Consider the following 20,005-nt stretch of genomic DNA (forward strand, 5'->3'; position numbering starts at 1 on the left):
GAGATCTATCAAGCCATTCATTGTACACCATATTAAAATCTCCACCCAATATGAGATTGTTCGTGGGATATTTCTGAGACATTACTGTGTTTGTATTGTTATGTATTCTGTATCTCAATAAAGATCTGTTTAAAAAAAAAAAAAAAAAAAAAAAAACCTCTTCGAACTGGAAAGAAAAGTCTGGTCCTGATCGGTGAGTGCTGCCACCTGCAGGTCAAGAATCACACAGCGCCTTGGGGTTTTCCGCTGTGTTTGGTGTCTGTGCGGTTTTGCCCCGCAGGTCCCGCAGCCAACATGGCCTCCATCAGAGAGCGAGCTGCGGCCCTGCAGCTGCGGGCCTTTTCTCCTCCAGGTAGTTCAGGTGAGTTCAGGAAAGTCGCTTTTAGCCTCTCAGGAGGCCCAAGCCGCGTTTGCTGCCCCAGTAAACGAGAAGATGATTTCATTTAGAATGTTTTAAAGTGCTTGATTTGGTTCTCTGCTGAGTTTTTCCATTTCTAGTAATGAGTCGTTTTTCTGATTCTGCAGTAATCAGCTGTTACAGGTGCAGCTCGTTTACCTGCAAAGGCCACAAAAAGTTAATTTATTGAAAAACGTCATTAAAAGTAATATTTTAAAGTGATTCTTAGAAACTTTTGATTTTAGTAAAGTAATGAAAAAGTGTAAACACAGAAACATTCAACCATGGGGAAGACGAACTGTTGCTGCTTTCTAGATGTCTCAGGGGAAAGGTCAGTGGAGGGAAAACAACCTGGAACTAGAACATTTTAAATCAACATTACAAACTTACTTCATGTTGATTGAAGTAAATCCATAATCTTCCAGGATTTTTGCACTAACAATCCTGGAGGATTGAGTGTTTTGCAGTGCGTTAGTGTGGCTGAAGGTGGGTCATCATGGCTGCCTGTTGTGTTTCTGTGTCTCAGCTGCTGGAGTGAAAGCAGTGCAGTCGTCTTCCATCTGGAGCGACCTCATCACCCACCTGAGGTCCAAGCTGACGGTGAAGCGCCGACTGGTCCAGTTCAAGGCCCACAGCGACTGCTTCGTGGGCTCCGAGGCCGTGGACGTCCTGCTGCGGCACGCCGCCAACGCTAACGGCCTGCCGGGTGAGTCCGCTCCACGTCCGGCTGGCCTGCAGCGACTATCAGAAAAACACAGGGCTGTTTCACTTTTTACCCTGCAAACACAGAGTCAAATATTTCAGTTCACCTGGAAATAAACAGTTACAAATAACTTTCTAGCTTTTTATGTCAAATATTGATTGAAGAATGAAAGATCGATTATTTCACTTGCATGAAAACATTTTCATGAAGTGAAATAAGATTTTAGCTCGAGAAACTATTTTTTTGCAGTGCACTCGTGGCTTTGGCTGTGCCAAGTTGTCTTATTATTTTGAAGCCAGTAACGTTTTGTCTTGATAACCTACTGATGGGTTTCAGACATGAATCTGTTTGGTCCAACCTGCAGGTGGCGCTGTCTCCAGAGAGCAGGTGGTGTGTGTGTGCCAGGCTTTGCTGCAGAGCGGTGTGTTTGAGGCCGTGGGAACCAGAAACAGGAGGCAGGATGCGTTTGAGGACAGTGGGAGCGCTCTGTACCGGTCAGATGTTCTCAGAAATGAGACAGACTGGACTTAAACTGGTTCTGGTTCTGAATGGTTCTGGTTTAAACCGGTTCGGGTTCTGACCGTGTCTCTGTCTGGATCAGGTTCGCCGAGCGACGCCGTCCTGCCGTGGAGGAGCTGCAGCGACACGCTGCTCTGGTCCAGCAGCTCTTCCTCGGCGCTCCTCCTCCTCCTCCTCGGTAATCTCAGCATTTCTTAAAACCTCAAAAATCAGATTTCTGTAACGGATCTAAAAACAAAATTATTAATGTGAGAAAATTTATGAAGAGTTTTTATTTCAGTCATTCTTACTGTGAGTCAGACAGCAGCCAGCTTTTTAATTACCAAAATAAAGTTATGATATTAGCAGAAAAAAAGCTCAATTTCATCAGAAACACGTCTTAAATTAAGAGACAAAGTATTTTATTGTGAAAAAAGTTTGAATGGCTTTAATGGCATTTTGAGGATCTGAACAGCTCAGATCAAATCACAACTCATTTCAAAGTTGTGCTGATAATTTCATTGTAAAGTCTTAAATATTAAAAAATATAAAATGTAAATCAAAGCATAACTTCACAAGATGGCCGTCGTGGATGATGTCATCACTCTTAACTATGGAAACCCAGAGAGGAAAAAATCCAAAACAAAACTTTGAATGATAAAACTGAAGTATTCAAGTTAAAGTCGCATTTCTTTAGATTTGAATAAAATTTTCAACAAAAAATAAAGAAAATGTTTGGTCATAACCACATAAAGCATCAGTTACCATAGCAACAGGCTCCTTTTAACCTCCAGGCCCGAGGAGCCGGCCGGGTCCCCTGGGGGGCCGGAGGGGCCGGTGGGCGGTCCCAGCAGGGGGCGCCAGACGGACACAGCTCTGCCTCAGTCCTGTAAGATGACAGTGTGCTTGGCATGGCAGCAGAGGCAGGGAGGTGGTTGACCGTCTGTTTCTGCCTCCAGTGGTCGACCAGGTGTGGCAAGAGCAGACGCTGCTCAGGCTGCTCAACCTGGTGGAGCTCCCCCTGCTGGAAGGAGTCCTGCAGTGCAGCCAGAGCCCGACCTCTGACCCCTCAGCCGACCTGCTGCTGATCAGCGACAGCCTGGACAGACGGATCCTCCAGGCCTTCAGGGACTCCCAGTAAGTCAGATCAGTAAAGCCAGTAGGACTGATGGTGAAACTAGGAAAACCAGTGTGACGAATGGGACTCCCAGTGGGACGTACTGGGAGCACTGGAGTTTCAGGTGTTTCTGGTTTCAGGGAAGACGACTGGCTATCCAGCGGTTTGGACTGTTTGGACTTCCTGCCTGACCAGCAGGTGGCGGAGCTGAGCAGAGAGCTGCCGCGCTGCTTCCCCCCAGACAGCAGTGACCCAGAACCACCACACGGGGGCGCCATTCAAGGCAGAGGCGAGTTCTCCTCCAATCAGGTTCAACAGAGGGGTTTTTTGCAGCAGCCATTTTTAGCCGCTTCAACCCGACTCCAGTCCGCCTGGCTAGAGAGTCCGGTTCCGTTGGGGATCGCCAATCCGACTGCAGTCCGTCTGCAACAAAGCAGACTGGCAGCCATTTTCACCTGGGGGCGGGGCCGGCGGGGCGTGGTCAGCGGGGCGGGGGCGGCGGGGCGGGGCCGGGGCGTGGTCAGCGGGGCGGGGCCGTCGGGGCGTGGTCAGCGGGGCGTGGCGTGGTCAGTGGGGCGGGGCGTGGTCAGCGGGGCCGACGGCCCTGAAGCAGCTGAACAGGCAGAACTGACCAGACTGAAATCTGGTTCCTGTGAATCTGATTTTTATATATTATAAAATATATAAGATATATTTTTATATATTTTATATTTTATAAATATTTTATGAACATGTTTGGATTAGGCCGTAGACTGGGCCTAAACTGATCAGTGAAGGTCACCTTAAAATGAAAAATCTGCAGAATGTAGAATTATCTAATCATGGGAATCATCTGTAACTAAGTGAATCCTTCAGCCATATTGCTCCAGCAACTGTGTGTCTGTCCGCTGCAGGGCCCAGCAGTGAGGACGATGTACCGGCTCGGCCCCCGGCCCCGGGGCCGCTGCTGCTGTTCGGCTTTCTGGTCAGGCACTACGGCAGCCGGCCGCCTCTGCTGCCTCCCAACATGGCGGCCGTGTACGCGGCCGTGGCCGAGCTGCTGGGTAGGAAGCTGCTGCAGCGCAGCCCAGAGGCGCTGCAGCAGCTGAACCTGCTTGATGTGTTTGGCAGAGAATGGCCAGCTGGAAAAGGCGCTGGAGGCTCTGCAGCTGTGTCTGAAGCTGCTGCCCCCTGGCTGCCGGGAGGAGCTACGCAGGCTGCTGACCTTCATGGCTGCTGCGGCTGAACCACGAGCGCCGAAGCTGGACAAGGAGGTGGTGACCGTCACATCCCTTTAGAGAGCTGTGGGGAGACTTTGACTGGACCACTGGGCGGGTCTGCAGGTGGAGAACAGAGCGGCGGTGATGAAGGCGTTCTCCAAGGCTGTTCTTCACAGCAGGAGCTTTCCGAAGGAGAAGCAGGACCTGATGCTCAACTTCCTGCTCAGCAACAGACAAGAAGTCTTTAAGGTGACCTCACATCCTGTCAAAACCGCCTGTTACAGTCATCAGTGCTGTGACCAAGCACATTCATAAAAGGTTTAGTGGAAGGAAACAGTGTGTAGAAAAAGGTGCAGCAGATTGTCAAGCAACATCCATCCAGAAATAAAATTTTAAGTTATTAAAATGATGAAGATTCATTCCCTAAATTATTAGTAAAATAATCTGCGAGGGGTTCTTATCAATATTCAAGAGTAATTGGTTTTAAAAAGTTCTCATATGTTGCTGAAGAGTTATGTTTCAGTTAGTTTGATCTTTTTTAAAATAATAATAATGGAATAGATGTTTGCAGGAGGAACTATTGGTTAGATTCAGTGTTTTTGCAGTGTAGTTATGATCTAACCTGAATGTATTTGCTAAGTTGTTTATTGCATCACCCTGAATAATTTCAGCGTCAGTCTGAAACAGGAAGTGAGTGTTTTCTGCTTCCTGTTTCAGATTCCAGGATCTCTGCACAAAACCATCAGTGAGAAGCTGGCGGGGCTCGCTCAGACCGATGCTGCAGGTAACATGCAGAACCCGACAGAACAGCAGAGCAGCTTTAGAGCCACTGGAAAGATAATCTGACTTTAATCTCAGCAGCACGGTGATCGTGTGGCTCTCTTCCTGCAGCATCTCCTCCCAGTGCGGCTCCTGCTGCCGCAGCCAAGCAGGCCACCAAGCAGGCCACCCAGCAGGCCACCCAGCAGGCCCAGCAGGCCCTGTTGGAGCTGCTGCGCAGCATCAACCTGGACCGCAGCATGGCGCCGAAGTACAGGAAGCGTCTGCTCAGGCAGTTCTGCTCCGCCCATCCACAGATCTTCCACCAGTACTTCGGCGACTCCGCTCAGATCTAGGCAAACGTTTGATTTTCTGCTTTTGAACCATTTCACCTTGTGTTCTGGATCCTGTCAGTGATTTTTATGCAGTTTCTGCTTCTTGTATTTCCTCTGCATGTTTGTTTGTTGACTTGCTTGATTTTCTAAGATAATTAAATAAACCTTACAGTTCCACAAAGAATATTCCACAGTAGCATCTCCTGGATTTAGCCATCAAGTTTTTGCTAGCTCTGCTAATCCAGCACCTTTGCTCTTGCTGCTCCCTCTCCTATCTGTGCTCTGTGTCATGAGGCCTCTATTTTTCCAGGATTCTTTTCCCAGTAAAATTCAAGGACTTTAAAGGTACGTTTTGAAACTTTTCCAGCAGTTTGGAGATAAAAGCAATACATATTAAAGCTGCGAGCGGCCACCTCAGCCTCGCCTCGCCTCCTCGCCTCGCCGCCTCGCCTCGCCTCGCCGCCCCGCCGCCTCTCTGAATGAAGCGTTGGACCAGAGGAACATCCAAAACATGCAGGGCAAAGCACCTCCAGGACCAGGGCTGGGAAACACTGCCTTACGACTCCACAAAGGAGACAAAAGTAACAAGTTTTTCTCCAGATTCAGGAGTTTGTTTGGATAAAGTTGACTTTGTGACGTTCGGCTTCCGCTGGCAGATTGTTGATGACATTTTTCGTCCTGACTGTGGAGCCACATTATCATCCGATTGAAATGAATTAAACAAGCTCCTTTATCATTATTGTAGAAAGTCACAGGAAGAGGCCCAAAGCATGCCTGATCCTCCTCTATACCTGCTCATTAAGCTCCGTGTTTGTGCTGAAGTGTTTCATGTAACGCTCTTTGCTCCAGGTATTTATGTTCCTGAGACACAGGAAGTTGTTGTTTCCACTTCCTGTTGAGCAGCTTTTCTTTCATCATTGACCTTCCCGCGGTGACAGCTGATACACCTGGTCCTGTATCCATGGCAACAGTAAACAGGTGTATCGGCGTTCCTCACAGCGGCTCTGATGGAAAATTCACAGCAAACATCTGAACCTCCCAACTTTGTTCATCAGGATGAAATCTGGTGAATATTAATATCATTTTATTCTGAAAAGCTTCATTTTATCTCGTCTGCAAAAAGAAGAAAAAAGAGAGGGTGGTTTAACTTCAGTCCAAAAACACTTCACTTTTGAAGTTGAGTTAATGAATTTTAATTTACTCGTGTATTTTTCGCAGGAAAGCTCATATAAAAATTGAGAAGGATTCTGGAGAATCATGGAGGAAAAACTGGGGCTTCCTGTCTGAAGCCTATAAGGAGGTAAACATCTGTTTAATTAATTAACTTTATTAATTAACATGAAAACTGGATTGTTTAGGTTCAGGATTAACGTCCCAGATTATAAATCCAGATGGTTTTCATGTTGAAATACTTTCATAACCAAATAGCATTCTGTCATTCTGATCACAGAGCAGTCTGTGTTGCAGCGGTGCTGCAGAAGCCTCTGTTGGTGGAAAGCAGAGGATGCTCCAGGTGTCTGAGCAGCTAAACGATGGTCCAGTGACAACTGGTTCTGGTTCCAGTCTGGTTCTGCTTCTAGTTTGATTGTGGTCTGGTTCTGGTTCCAGTCTGGTTCTAGTCTGGTTCTGGTTCTAGTCTGGTTCTGGTTCCAGTCTGGTTCTAGTACCAGTCTGGTTCTAGTGTGGTTCTGGTTCTAGTTTGGTTCTGGTTCTAGTTCTAGTGTGGTTCTGGTTCTAGTTTGGTCTAGTCTGGTTCTGGTTCTAGTTCTGGTTCTAGTTCTGGTTCTAGTCTGATTCTGCTTCTAGTTTGATTGTGGTCTGGTTCTGGTTCCAGTCTGGTTCTAGTCTGGTTCTGGTTCTAGTTTGGTTCTGGTTCTAGTTTGGTCTAGTCTGGTTCTGGTTCTAGTTTGGTTCTAGTCTGGTTCTGGTTCTAGTCTGGTTCTGGTTCTAGTCTGGTTCTGGTTCTAGTTTGGTTCTAGTCTGGTTCTGGTTCTAGTCTGGTTCTGGTTCCAGTCTGGTTCTAGTCTGGTTCTGGTCCAGTCTGGTTCTAGTCTGGTTCTGGTTCCGGTTCTGGTTCTAGTCTGGTTCTGGTTCTAGTCTGGTTCTGGTTCTAGTCTGGTTCTGGTTCCGGTTCTGGTTCTAGTCTGGTTCTGGTTCTAGTCTGGTTCTGGTCCAGTCTGGTTCTAGTTTGGTTCTGGTTCTAGTTCTAGTGTGGTTCTGGTTCTAGTCTGGTTCTGGTTCCAGTCTGGTTCTAGTTCTAGTGTGGTTCTGGTTCTAGTTTGGTCTAGTCTGGTTCTGGTTCTAGTTTGGTTCTAGTCTGGTTCTGGTTCTAGTTTGGTTCTAGTCTGGTTCTGGTTCTAGTCTGGTTCTGGTTCTAGTCTGGTTCTGGTTCCAGTCTGGTTCTAGTCTGGTTCTGGTCCAGTCTGGTTCTGGTTCTAGTCTGGTTCTGGTTCTAGTCTGGTTCTGGTTGTAGTCTGGTTCTGGTCCAGTCTGGTTCTGGTTCTAGTCTGGTTCTGGTTCCGGTTCTGGTTCTAGTCTGGTTCTGGTTCTAGTCTGGTTCTGGTTCCGGTTCTGGTTCTAGTCTGGTTCTGGTTCTAGTCTGGTTCTGGTTCTAGTCTGGTTCTGGTTCCGGTTCTGGTTCTAGTCTGGTTCTGGTTCTAGTCTGGTTCTGGTCCAGTCTGGTTCTAGTTTGGTTCTGGTTCTAGTTTGGTTCTGGTTCTAGTCTGGTTCTGGTTCCAGTCTGGTTCTAGTCTGGTTCTGGTTCTAGTCTGGTTCTGGTTCCAGTCTGGTTCTAGTCTGGTTCTGGTTCCGGTTCTGGTTCTAGTCTGGTTCTGGTTCTAGTCTGGTTCTGGTTCTAGTCTGGTTCTGGTTGTAGTCTGGTTCTGGTCCAGTCTGGTTCTGGTTCTAGTCTGGTTCTGGTTCCGGTTCTGGTTCTAGTCTGGTTCTGGTTCTAGTCTGGTTCTGGTTCTAGTCTGGTTCTGGTTCTAGTCTGGTTCTGGTTCCAGTCTGGTTCTAGTCTGGTTCTGGTCCAGTCTGGTTCTGGTTCTAGTCTGGTTCTGGTTCTAGTCTGGTTCTGGTTCTAGTCTGGTTCTGTTTCTAGTCTGGTTCTGTTTCTAGTCTGGTTCTGGTTCTAGTCTGGTTCTGGTTCCGGTTCTGTTTCTAGTCTGGTTCTGGTTCTAGTCTGGTTCTGGTTCCGGTTCTGGTTCTAGTCTGGTTCTGGTTCTAGTCTGGTTCTGGTTCCGGTTCTGTTTCTAGTCTGGTTCTGTTTCTAGTCTGGTTCTGGTTCTAGTCTGGTTCTGGTTCCGGTTCTGTTTCTAGTCTGGTTCTGGTTCTAGTCTGGTTCTGGTTCCGGTTCTGTTTCTAGTCTGGTTCTGTTTCTAGTCTGGTTCTGGTTCTAGTCTGGTTCTGGTTCTAGTCTGGTTCTGGTTCTAGTCTGGTTCTAGTCTGGTTCTAGTCTGGTTCTAGTTCTAGTCTGGTTCTGGTTCTAGTCTGGTTCTGGTTCTAGTCTGTTTCTAGTCTGGTTCTGGTTCTAGTCTGGTTCTGGTTCTAGTTTGGCTCTCGTCTGGATTTCTTTCTTTATGTTCAGATCAAAATGGCCGCCGGTGTTTTCTGCCATGTTCTGCTCTGTTTCAGTACGAGATGAAGAGTGCGCAGCTGAAGATGGGCCTCCAGCCTGACCTAAGGGTTCGACCTTTGACCCCTCCACAGAAACAGATCCAGGTAAGGCTCCCCCAGCATCTCTGCTCCTGCTCTGCTGTTACCTGTGCTCACCTGTCCTTTCCTGGTCCAGGTCGGCTCGTCCTCCGTCGTCCCTCTGACCTCTCAGCGTTTCATCGGATGGCGTTCTGGATCGTCCTGCCTCCAGCTGGAAAAGTACAACGCAGTGCATCATGGGAGGCGTAGTTTCCTGAAGGATTTGGGTTGGTCTCCAGATGCTTGCAGCTGAGTTAGATACAGTAAATAATAAAAATAATTTGGGTTGGCAGGCAATTAAAAACATTTTCAAACAATAATTCAGTCTGACGGCATTTTGTTGATTTATTTAGACCCTTTTCATAATTAATGGCTGAAATAATAATCATGTATTATTGTTATCAATCCATTTATTGTGAGGATGAAAGCTTGACTGGAATGGATAGCCTACAGTCTTTCAAAAATGTTTATCACTGATGAGATTTAGTGTGCTTATCACTAATGACTTATTTTATCCAAATGTATTTAGTTAGGCTATATATTCAATTTGAAAATTAAACGTTTTGAGGAAATATTTAGTTAACAGAAATATTTAGCTCCAAATGAGTGTTTATTTTGCAAGCTAAATGTCTGTTTTGTAAACTCAATATTTAGCTTGTGAAGTAAATATGTAATTTGAAACTGAGCTGTAAATGTATGAATAGACATAAAACGCCTTTTTCTTATCTGATAGGTGAATTAAACCAAAAATGTTGCTCTTGATGTTGCTGTGTAACTTGCATCCCTTTGCAATCAGCGCCTTGGCTCAAACCTTTCTTCTCTTACTTGAGTCAATACTTTACAGCTAAAACTATCTTGACTTCAATGGGCTGCAAGTTTTGGATTCTTAACTCCTCTGGATTTTAAGATCAAAGTTTTTTGGAGAGATGCTTTAAATATCTTCTACTGTCTCATCAATCTTTGACTTTAGATAGACATACATCGATTTGCTCAATGACGTATGAAGATGCTGATGATGGCGGCTGGAATTCCCCTCTCGTCTTCCGGCTATGAGTCACGGCGCTTACGTAATGACATCACGAGGCCTGTGAGCGGAAAGCGGAAGAAGGGAGTAAAACAACACCAGCGGCAGTTAGGAGATCCTCGTTAGCTTCTCACAAAGTTCCGCTGGGTTGTGTGTGTTCACAGCCCAACAGGCGCATTTTAATCTGAATCACACAAAATGTCGCTGTTTGGTAAGATATTCGGCACCGGAGGAGGGAAGGGAGGAAAAGGACCGACTCCCCAGGAGGCGATCCAAAAACTCCGGGAAACGGAGGAGATGTTGGCCAAAAAACAGGAGTTTCTGGAGAAGAAGATCGACCAGGAGCTGCTGACGGCGAAGAAGAACGGCACGAAAAACAAACGAGGTGAGATAAATAAATCTCCCTGGCTGTTAAAGTCAGCGGCCGAACAGCTGCTTAGTTGGTTAGTCGGCTAGTTAGTTGATATGTTGGTTAGCTAGTTAGTTGGTCAGCTAGTTAGTTGATAGGGTAGTTATCTGACTGCGGCTAACCAACTAACCAGAAGGAGAATGGCAGCTGGTACTTCATTTTTTCAATAATGTGTCCATAAGCATAGAAGCTTCTGGAGGGTTTTAGTTTCAGCTGACATGAACCGGAACAGATAAAACTATTCATTAAAGGAGCATAAAGCATGAAAGGGCTCAAAACTGAAAGGTAAACTGTAAAAATAAAAATCATTGTCCAGTATGCTCATTCTGTTTCTGACATATAAAATTGTCTTTAATAAGATACGACCACATACTCGGCTGTCATTATTCACTTTAATCTTAGAATCTACCGTATTCTCCGGACTATAGAGCGCACCTCACTACAAGCCGTACCACAAAGTTTATCAAATGAAACTGGAAACGTAGATTTATCAGCCGCACCGGACTGCAAACCGCTGGGCTCGGTTTTCCACCCTGAATAAATCTGCTATTAAGGACGCAGTCCTGGGTCAACAACGCCGAACCGTGGATTTGTTCCCTGAGCTTATGCAGCTATCGATCTGTCCTGCGGGATCAATCGCCTTCAACTTAAAAGCTGCATCATATCAACTTCTTCATGTTGTTTCCTTGATGAGGGGTTTGAGTTGGAAAACGTTTTTGCTGCTGCTACATGTACTGGTTCAAATGAAATTCAGCGCTTTCTTCTTTCATTTCCAATTTTGACTTCCAACGATTCACTTCCTGCTAAAGAGCCCCCCCTGGTGGTGGAAGAAAAATCCACAGAAAAGCCACCGGGCTGTAAGCCACGTGGTTCCAAACGTGGGGAAAGTAGCAGCTTGTCCTCCGGAAAATACAGTATGTTATTTATTTAATTCATTCCATAAATACTTTATTTAGCCCAAAAGTAAATTAAGAATCATTTGCGTCTGTTGGTGACGGAGGGAAGGATCACCAGTAGCAGTCAGTCTCGAAACCAAACCAAAGAAGCCACTGCACTGACGGAACCAGTCAGAGTCGGGCCGGGGGCGGGGCTAATGACCAGGTCCTTCATACCCAAATAATAAAAATAAAAAATGAAGCTCATGATAATTTAACTCAGGGTTCCCAAAAGTGGGTCCTCAAGGGCGGCATCCTGAATGTTTTGTTCCGCGGCCCGGTATTGTTCCGCGGCCCGGTATTGGTCCGCGGCCCGGTATTGTTCCGCGGCCCGGTATTGGTCCGCGGCCCGGTATTGTTCCGCGGCCCGGTATTGGTCCGCGGCCCGGTATTGTTCCGCGGCCCGGTATTGGTCCGCGCCCCGGTATTGGTCCGCGGCCTGGTATTGGTCCACGCCCTGGGGGTTGGGGACCACTGGTCTATCTAGTTTACCATCTGTTGCCTAGTGACTGATGAGGACATTGGTGGACGGCTGGTGACAAGCTTTACCCAGAATACACTTGGAGACAATATGGATGATCTACTTGTAATTTTGTGTGTCATAAGGTTAAATAAAGTCATGTAACACAACATTTTGTTCAATATTTTACACCCACTGTGTCACTAAAATCAGTGGGTCTTGTAAAGTTTTTAGCAACCATGAGTCAGCAGTGACTGGGGCAGCCCATTACATAACCTGAGCCTCTGACTGCTGTCTGACATCCATAGCATGCTAACAGCTCGTATGGTGTCCTGCGACATCATCAGTTGCTAATCCGCCTCCTTTGCTTTTGCTGCTCCTGTGTTAAGGCCGACAGGTCTTAACACAGGAGCGCTGAAGCTCTATTCGATCTGCTGAAGCTTTTGTTTCAAATTCTCTGTGATTTGGGGTCAGAGTTCAAGCGTTATCAATCTGACCTTTGAGTTGCTGATCAGATGCTCACCATGTTCATTGTTTGTGATGTTTGTTACTCTCTCGGCTCTCATCGATTGTTTGGTTAATAAATTGATAGTGGTTCTCATTCAGGCTGTTTTCACTTCATCTTTGGTGGCATATTTACTTCCAAACATAAACCTGATGATCAGGATTGTTTTCTGCTTCCAACTGTGGCAGGATAGAGAAGAGTTAATGAGAAACAGACCAAACCTGTTCTGATCATATTAGGAGTGATGGGACCTGCACCAGCCTGTTGAATCTATCCATGAGACTAAAGAGGAAGAAGACTCAACATGACGTTTATGCAAACGGTCGGGTCCTGATGAGCTAAGCTTCCTTATCACGGCTGAAAACAATCTGAATCTTTTTCACTTTGCTTTGAAATAAAAGGGACTCGATCCCGGAAAGGATCAGCAGAAAGCAGTGATCTGGACTCAGCGCCATAATCTCATAAAGAGTCGCATAATGTCGTTTCAGATCATGTCTGGATGCTGAAATAATCGGATCAAACTGGGACGTCATGCGGCTCCCAGTGGATCCACACGGACATGTAGGAGCCTAAACATAAATATCATCAGATCCATATGAACAGCAAGAAGCTGTGACTGTGTGGCGTATCTAAATCTGCTGTTTTGTTGCATCTGAGACGTGTCCTGAAGGTCAGACAAAGGTCGCAGATTGAGGTAGAAGCAGAGTTTGATTTAAACTGTTTAATAATCCGTGTTTGGAGAAGGTTTTCACCAAGGATGTTTTCTACTCCCTGAAGTCATTTCACTTTGACTTCAGATCATAAAAACCAGACAACCTTGGAAGCTGAAATACTAGATAAAATTACAAAAACTATATTTGTTTTTATTTTTTAGATGTTGAACAACAATATTTCATTGAAACAAAGTGGTGTGATTTGTGTAGAAATGGAAATCGGTGAGTTTGAAATAGTTTTTCAGGTTGTAGTCTGTTTTCTGGATCAGGATGTGGCTCTCTGGCTCCATCTTTCAGCTCCCTGCTCTGCCTCTCAATAAAACTCAGATGATGTTTGGGCTCCAAATGTAATTAAAGAAAAAACGTGGCTGATAACACAGCAATGCTTTGTCATATTTTTTAATTCTAAGATTTTCTGTGTATATTTTTTAAAGCCTCACATCAGTGAAAATTGCTCTCTGACCTTTTGTTCCAAAGCTCTGGGAGAGCCTGACTTATTGAGGACCGTCTGAAATCATTCCCAGGGCTGCAAACGGCCCCCGGGCCACACTTTGGACACCCTTACAAACTATTCTGCATCTGCTTTTTGTCGAGAAATGTTTGGTCCAAAAGTATTACACACACACAGTAATGTATTTGTACAGTTTAATATCTGACCACATTTCCAATTGTTGTGGTTCCATTTTCTGAACTTTGACCCTTTCTGACTCCTGACCAAACCACAGAATCTCTAAATAACCAGAACGAATACAAAATGTTTGAGAAAATGAAACATCTTGTTTCAAATAAAAATAAAACAGTTTGGTTAACATTACCAACTCTTGACATCTTCTACCTGAAATACATCTGAGAGCCCAGACAGACGTAAAAGGGTGAATTCACTCTGTCACACGATAAAAATGACTGAATTTGGAAACAGAATGTTTTTAAGAATTAAAAGGCAAACAGCCCTTCAGCATGGTAAATAATGAAAAGCTGATAGTACGAGCTAAACGGTGTCAGTCTTTAATCCTCTGGGCTCAGGCGGACAGGTGGACGATGGACAGTGAGATGGACAGGTGGACGATGGACAGTGAGACGGACAGGTGGACGATGGACAGTGAGATGGACAGGTGGACGATGGACAGTGAGATGGACAGGTGGACGATGGACAGTGAGATGGACAGGTGGACGATGGACAGTGAGACGGACAGGTGGACGATGGACAGTGAGATGGACAGGTGGACGATGGACAGTGAGACGGACAGGTGGACGATGGACAGTGAGACGGACAGGTGGACGATGGACAGTGAGACGGACAGGTGGACGATGGACAGTGAGATGGACAGTGAGACGGACAGGTGGACGATGGACAGTGAGACGGACAGGTGGACGATGGACAGTGAGATGGACAGGTGGACGATGGACAGTGAGACGGACAGGTGGACGATGGACAGTGAGACGGACAGGTGGACGATGGACAGGTGGATGATGGACAGTGAGATGGACAGGTGGACGATGGACAGTGAGATGGAGAGGTGGACGATGGACAGTGAGATGGACAGGTGGACGATGGACAGTGAGACGGACAGGTGGACGATGGACAGTGAGATGGAGAGGTGGACGATGGACAGTGAGACGGACAGGTGGACGATGGACAGTGAGACGGACAGGTGGACGATGGACAGTGAGACGGACAGGTGGACGATGGACAGTGAGATGGACAGGTGGATGATGGACAGTGAGATGGACAGGTGGACGATGGACAGTGAGACGGACAGGTGGACGATGGACAGGTGGATGATGGACAGTGAGATGGACAGGTGGACGATGGACAGGTGGATGATGGACAGTGAGATGGACAGGTGGACGATGGACAGTGAGATGGAGAGGTGGACGATGGACAGTGAGATGGACAGGTGGACGATGGACAGTGAGACGGACAGGTGGACGATGGACAGTGAGATGGAGAGGTGGACGATGGACAGTGAGATGGACAGGTGGACGATGGACAGTGAGACGGACAGGTGGACGATGGACAGTGAGATGGAGAGGTGGACGATGGACAGTGAGACGGACAGGTGGACGATGGACAGTGAGATGGACAGGTGGACGATGGACAGTGAGATGGACAGGTGGACGATGGACAGTGAGACGGACAGGTGGACGATGGACAGTGAGATGGACAGGTGGATGATGGACAGTGAGATGGACAGGTGGACGATGGACAGTGAGATGGAGAGGTGGACGATGGACAGTGAGATGGACAGGTGGACGATGGACAGTGAGACGGACAGGTGGACGATGGACAGTGAGATGGACAGGTGGACGATGGACAGTGAGACGGACAGGTGGACGATGGACAGTGAGATGGACAGGTGGATGATGGACAGTGAGATGGACAGGTGGACGATGGACAGTGAGACGGACAGGTGGACGATGGACAGTGAGACGGACAGGTGGACGATGGACAGGTGGATGATGGACAGTGAGACGGACAGGTGGACGATGGACAGGTGGACGATGGACAGTGAGACAGACAGGTGGACGATGGACAGTGAGATGGACAGGTGGACGATGGACAGTGAGACGGACAGGTGGACGATGGACAGTGAGATGGACAGGTGGACGATGGACAGTGAGACGGACAGGTGGACGATGGACAGTGAGACGGCAGGTGGACGATGGACAGGTGGATGATGGACAGTGAGATGGACAGGTGGACGATGGACAGTGAGATGGAGAGGTGGATGGACAGTGAGATGGACAGGTGGACGATGGACAGTGAGACGGACAGGTGGACGATGGACAGTGAGATGGAGAGGTGGACGATGGACAGTGAGACGGACAGGTGGACGATGGACAGTGAGACGGACAGGTGGACGATGGACAGTGAGACGGACAGGTGGACGATGGACAGTGAGATGGACAGGTGGATGATGGACAGTGAGATGGACAGGTGGACGATGGACAGTGAGATGGAGAGGTGGACGATGGACAGTGAGATGGACAGGTGGACGATGGACAGTGAGATGGACAGGTGGATGATGGACAGTGAGATGGACAGGTGGACGATGGACAGTGAGATGGAGAGGTGGACGATGGACAGTGAGATGGACAGGTGGACGATGGACAGTGAGATGGAGAGGTGGACGATGGACAGTGAGATGGACAGGTGGACGATGGACAGTGAGATGGACAGGTGGACACTGCGCCGTCTGACTTCTGGAGAAAACTTTGATTTCTTCAACACCGTCTTGGTTTTAGTCAGAGACCCTTTCTTGTTTCAGAGACCCTTTCATCTCCATGGGAACCATTGGGCTCCGAAACACCGGGAGGGCCTAGCCCCGCCTTCAAAGCGCAGCTCCACCCCCACTCAGCTCCTTCAGACTAGCCAGCAGCAATTAGCAAACAGCTGCTGAGCTCCTTGCTAAAAACGTTAAAGAGCTAAAGGGGAGCCATGTTGGGACGACTTTCTTCAGGCGGAGCTTCAGAGAGAGCAGGAGCTTCTTAAAGACACAGAGACCCAATTTCAATTAGTTAAAACTAGAAGTCACGTTTCTTTAAAGTCATATTATATTTAGCATTTTTACAACTGAAAGTAACATTGTTACAAAACGGCAGTAAGGGCCTTAACATCCATGATATCGCCCTTTTAATGATTTAAAGACAGTTTAAATCAACATATTATATTATTGATTAATAAATGTTAGGTGGTTCTGCCTGCCATGTTTTTGAGGCTTAATATCCTGAAACTCACATCATTATCATGAGATTTTTGTCATTTTGCTTATTAAATATGAGAATGGTTATTTTTAAATGTTGAACTGCTTCACAATATTTGTCTGTTTTGCAGCAGTTTTGACTATCAGGCTGACTTCCTGTTTCCTGTTGCTGCCGATCTCCTGACCTAGCTGTGTTTCAGAAACACTCACTTCCCGTTTGGTTTAAATTCAAAAAGAAGAAAAGCTGATTATGCACCAGGTTAATTTATCTCAGCTGACTGACAGGACAGGTTCATGGAAGTGTAATAAATGAAGGTGATCTTTGACCCCCAGCGGCTCTCCAGGCCCTGAAGAGGAAAAAGCGCTATGAGAAGCAGCTGGCCCAGATAGATGGGACGTTGTCCACCATCGAATTCCAGCGGGAGGCGCTAGAGAACGCCAACACCAACACGGAGGTGCTGAAGAACATGGGCTTCGCTGCCAAAGCCATGAAGGCCGCACATGAAAACATGTAAGCTCTCTGTTCCGCTTCCTGTCGCTCTGGGCTTCCTTCCTTTGGTTTTTGTATAAACGCGATTTTTCTCCCTGCCGTCTGCCAGGGACATCGACAAGGTGGATGACCTGATGGCAGACATCACGGAGCAGCAGGAGCTGGCGCAGGAGATCTCTGACGTCATCTCCAGACCGGTGGGCTTCGGGGAAGATTACGACGAGGTGAGAGCCGATCGGAACCAGAGGTCCAGTTCAGCTCTGACTTTATGTTCGCTCTTCAGACACCGTCCGAACAGCCGATTCCTAATTTTCCACCACAAAATGGAGCGCTGCGGCAGCCATCTTTACTGCTTAATGAAGCGCTGCGGCGGCCATCTTTACTGCTTAATGAAGCGCTGCGGCGGCCATCTTTACTGCCCAATGGAGTGCAGTCCAGATTGTGGCCTGATCCCTATGTCTGTCTTCAGGATGAGCTGATGGCGGAGCTGGAGGAGCTGGAGCAGGAAGAGCTGGATAAAAACCTGCTGGAGATCGAGGGAACAGAAGACGTGTCTCTGCCCAGCGTCCCGTCCACGTCGCTTCCCTCTCAGCCAGGTGAGACTTCCTGTTCAGATTCACCTGCTGCTGCGCTGGGCGCTTAGCCCCATCTTTGACCTCTTTCTGTTTCTCCTCCAGCCAAGAAGAAGGTGGAGGAAGATGAGGACGACATGGCTGACCTAGAGGCCTGGGCGGCCAACTGAGCAGGGTTTCCCTTGGAGAGCAGCAGGGGCTGTCGGCTGCTGATGCTGCTTTGCGTCCCAGCTTCTCTTCCTCCTGAGTGACCTCTGACCTCTGCTCCCTCTGAGTGAAACAAAACATCCTCCAGGAGCCTGCGGCTAGCCTGTGTTTGTGGAAATGGTTTTGATGTGTGTGTGTGTGTGACTGTGTGTGCGCAGCAGCAGGACCAGGCTTGTTTCACAGCAATGTGAAGCATCAACGCATGTACAGAAAGTGGCGCAGCGGCGGCAGCCATCTTGCTGCTCTCCATGTTCCCGTCAGTCTGCTGCGCTGCAGAGATGATGAACCCGTTTCTGCTGAATGTCTTGGGAACGTCGGATCGGTACTGAACCGTGATCCACACGTTACTGAGGGAGCATTTGCTCCTGTTGCACAGCTGGAGTTTAAGTTTCCATGAAACTTTCGCTGCTTCGCTTCAGCCACACCCTCGTCTTATTTTCCTTAAAGCAATTTGGAAGAAAGCATGAAAAAATTTGCTCCCTTTCAAGAGTTTAAATAATCTAAAATTTCACACACATCTCTGAAACAGATATGTTGCACCAACCAACTGCTTAAATTTTCTCTGTGCATTTAGCTGCAGTGATTTCATCAACAACCAGGAAGAACACGCAGCGTTCCGCTCTGAGCTGCTGCTCTCCTCGCTGAGGGAACCTCCTCAGATTGCTGAGGGAACCTCCTCAGATTGCTGAGGGAACCTCCTCAGATTGCTGAGGGAACCTCCTCAGATTGCTGAGGGAACTTCCTCAGATTGCTGAGGGAACCTCCTCAGATTGCTGAGGGAACCTCCTCAGATTGCTGAGGGAACCTCCTCAGATTGCTGAGGGAACCTCCTCAGATTGCTGAGGGAACCTCCTCAGATTGCTGAGGGAACCTCCTCAGATTGCTGAGGGAACTTCCTCAGATTGCTGAGGGAACTTCCTCAGATTGCTGAGGGAACCTCCTCAGATTGCTGAGGGAACTTCCTCAGATTGCTGAGGGAACCTCCTCAGATTGCTGAGGGAACTTCCTCAGATTGCTGAACGGTTTGGGATTAAATGAGATTGAGGTGAACTCCTGAAGGGAGGTTTTCTGTTTCAGCTGTAAATTGATAAGTTGATATTTGATCTGTTTCTGATTGGCCTGCTGCTCTGCTGAATGAAACGTGCCTGACACCTCCTGCGCCTTGTGGTTTACGGTTTCCTAATGACTGGCTTTATGTGTAACTCTGCTCCAGCACTCAGTGATGGACCCGATGGGTTCTGGTTCTGACTCGGTCTTCCTGCTGAAATCAGCATGGAAACCAGCTTCTGCTCACTGCCGGGCTGGAGCCGCTCCTCCTGCTCGTCAGATCTAAACTTTGATAAAAGCGTTGCAGCTCTCTAAGCCGCTCTTTGTATTTATAATAAGTAAAAAGCTCCAACATATGCTGGGATTACTTTACCTCAGATGTCGTCATGTTCTTCCTGACTGCGCTGGTTCTGGACTTCATGTTTCACTGTTGCTACAGCACAGGTAACCTGAATAAAGTTTGGATTCAATGACTTGTAAGAATTGCTGATTCTCCAAATAAAAGAATTAGATTTTTATGCTTTTTCTCAATCGGCCATTGCTGGTCCTTTTTTCTGTTTTTTAAAGTCATTCTGTTAATGTTCCTCCTTTATTAAATGGTTGTGACTCTTTTGTTAAGTCTTGGTGGAAGAAGTGGTTCCCAAGTTCAGTTCCGGATCGAAGATACTTTAAAAGTTTGTCTGTAGATAAATAGAACTGGTCCAAGAACTGACCCTTGAGGGACACCTCCACCAACAGCTTCCTTCTTTTTAAGCTCAAACTCTTGTTTCGCCAGTTCCTGTCATTCACTTTGATCAAACATTTGGAGAAACAATCATTAACTGCTAGAAAAACATGTTTCCTTTAAATAGTTTGAACTCAGGCTCAAAGAGTCAGAGGAACCTGAGCTGGCAGTTCTCCTACATCTGCTCCTAAATTAGCTGTAGCATAATGTTACTGCTCAGTGTCAAAGGTCACGGTCATAACGTGTGTCTTATTGGCCGCATTTCTTTTATCTTTTCTAACATTTAAACATATAATTTATAAACATCTGGGTTGCAAATTCATGATGGTGTGAGAAGTAAAGACGGTGGGTCAGCTTTGACCCCCTTCAGGTAGAAGTTGTATTATAAATTTGGCTGATCCAGATAATTGTGTTGTTACCAGACATTTGGATGCTTGACACACATGCACACGAAACAAAGGAGATGTTTTACGAACCAGTAAAAGACTGGGAGACCAGTCAAATTAATTCCACT

At 47.0% G+C, this 20,005-nt stretch overlaps 4 protein-coding genes across 4 annotated transcripts; all 4 read left to right on the forward strand.

Annotated features, from left to right (window-relative positions):
* The first annotated feature begins 222 nt into the window (after positions 1-222).
* Positions 223-5,029, forward strand: LOC129355118 (DEP domain-containing protein 7-like). Its single transcript, XM_055024675.1, has 12 exons — positions 223-361; positions 924-1,103; positions 1,465-1,594; positions 1,702-1,797; positions 2,393-2,487; positions 2,558-2,735; positions 2,856-3,004; positions 3,609-3,758; positions 3,826-3,968; positions 4,038-4,163; positions 4,632-4,698; positions 4,806-5,029. The coding sequence occupies exons 1-12, from the start codon at positions 295-297 to the stop codon at positions 5,027-5,029; spliced, it is 1,605 nt and encodes a 534-aa protein (XP_054880650.1). The 5' UTR covers positions 223-294.
* A 941-nt stretch (positions 5,030-5,970) lies between these two features.
* On the forward strand, positions 5,971-9,005 carry LOC129355119 (uncharacterized protein C20orf85-like). Its single transcript, XM_055024676.1, has 4 exons — positions 5,971-6,074; positions 6,227-6,308; positions 8,642-8,728; positions 8,799-9,005. The coding sequence occupies exons 1-4, from the start codon at positions 6,016-6,018 to the stop codon at positions 8,952-8,954; spliced, it is 384 nt and encodes a 127-aa protein (XP_054880651.1). The 5' UTR covers positions 5,971-6,015; the 3' UTR covers positions 8,955-9,005.
* Positions 9,006-9,792: 787 nt separating this feature from the next.
* LOC129355140 (charged multivesicular body protein 4b-like) lies at positions 9,793-19,298 on the forward strand. Its single transcript, XM_055024690.1, has 5 exons — positions 9,793-10,110; positions 16,785-16,962; positions 17,051-17,165; positions 17,411-17,537; positions 17,619-19,298. Exons 1-5 carry the CDS (start codon positions 9,924-9,926, stop codon positions 17,681-17,683), a joined length of 672 nt encoding a protein of 223 aa, XP_054880665.1. The 5' UTR covers positions 9,793-9,923; the 3' UTR covers positions 17,684-19,298.
* On the forward strand, positions 14,046-16,778 carry LOC129355138 (uncharacterized). The gene is made up of 3 exons (XM_055024689.1): positions 14,046-14,888; positions 14,943-15,200; positions 15,659-16,778. The coding sequence occupies exons 1-3, from the start codon at positions 14,056-14,058 to the stop codon at positions 16,146-16,148; spliced, it is 1,581 nt and encodes a 526-aa protein (XP_054880664.1). The 5' UTR covers positions 14,046-14,055; the 3' UTR covers positions 16,149-16,778.
* Positions 19,299-20,005: the final 707 nt, after the last annotated feature.

The sequence above is a fragment of the Poeciliopsis prolifica genome, unplaced genomic scaffold (assembly GCF_027474105.1).
Source record: "Poeciliopsis prolifica strain line A6 unplaced genomic scaffold, Auburn_PproV2 SCAFFOLD125, whole genome shotgun sequence".
In the NCBI taxonomy this organism is placed as follows: Eukaryota; Metazoa; Chordata; class Actinopteri; order Cyprinodontiformes; family Poeciliidae; genus Poeciliopsis; species Poeciliopsis prolifica.

Coding starts and splice junctions, on each gene's coding strand:
- LOC129355138 (XM_055024689.1), top strand. CDS start 14,056: ATGGACAGTGAGATGGACAGTGAGACGGACAGGTGGACGATGGACAGT. Junction 14,889..14,942: donor ATGGACAGTGAGACGGACAG/GTGGACGATGGA, acceptor TGAGATGGACAG/GTGGACGATGGACAGTGAGA. Junction 15,201..15,658: donor GACAGGTGGACGATGGACAG/GTGGATGATGGA, acceptor TGAGATGGACAG/GTGGATGATGGACAGTGAGA.
- LOC129355119 (XM_055024676.1), top strand. CDS start 6,016: ATGGAAAATTCACAGCAAACATCTGAACCTCCCAACTTTGTTCATCAG. Junction 6,075..6,226: donor GTTCATCAGGATGAAATCTG/GTGAATATTAAT, acceptor TATTTTTCGCAG/GAAAGCTCATATAAAAATTG. Junction 6,309..8,641: donor TGTCTGAAGCCTATAAGGAG/GTAAACATCTGT, acceptor GCTCTGTTTCAG/TACGAGATGAAGAGTGCGCA.
- LOC129355140 (XM_055024690.1), top strand. CDS start 9,924: ATGTCGCTGTTTGGTAAGATATTCGGCACCGGAGGAGGGAAGGGAGGA. Junction 16,963..17,050: donor AAGGCCGCACATGAAAACAT/GTAAGCTCTCTG, acceptor GCCGTCTGCCAG/GGACATCGACAAGGTGGATG. Junction 17,538..17,618: donor GTCGCTTCCCTCTCAGCCAG/GTGAGACTTCCT, acceptor TTTCTCCTCCAG/CCAAGAAGAAGGTGGAGGAA.
- LOC129355118 (XM_055024675.1), top strand. CDS start 295: ATGGCCTCCATCAGAGAGCGAGCTGCGGCCCTGCAGCTGCGGGCCTTT. Junction 1,595..1,701: donor AGTGGGAGCGCTCTGTACCG/GTCAGATGTTCT, acceptor TGTCTGGATCAG/GTTCGCCGAGCGACGCCGTC. Junction 3,005..3,608: donor GGGCGCCATTCAAGGCAGAG/GCGAGTTCTCCT, acceptor TGTCCGCTGCAG/GGCCCAGCAGTGAGGACGAT.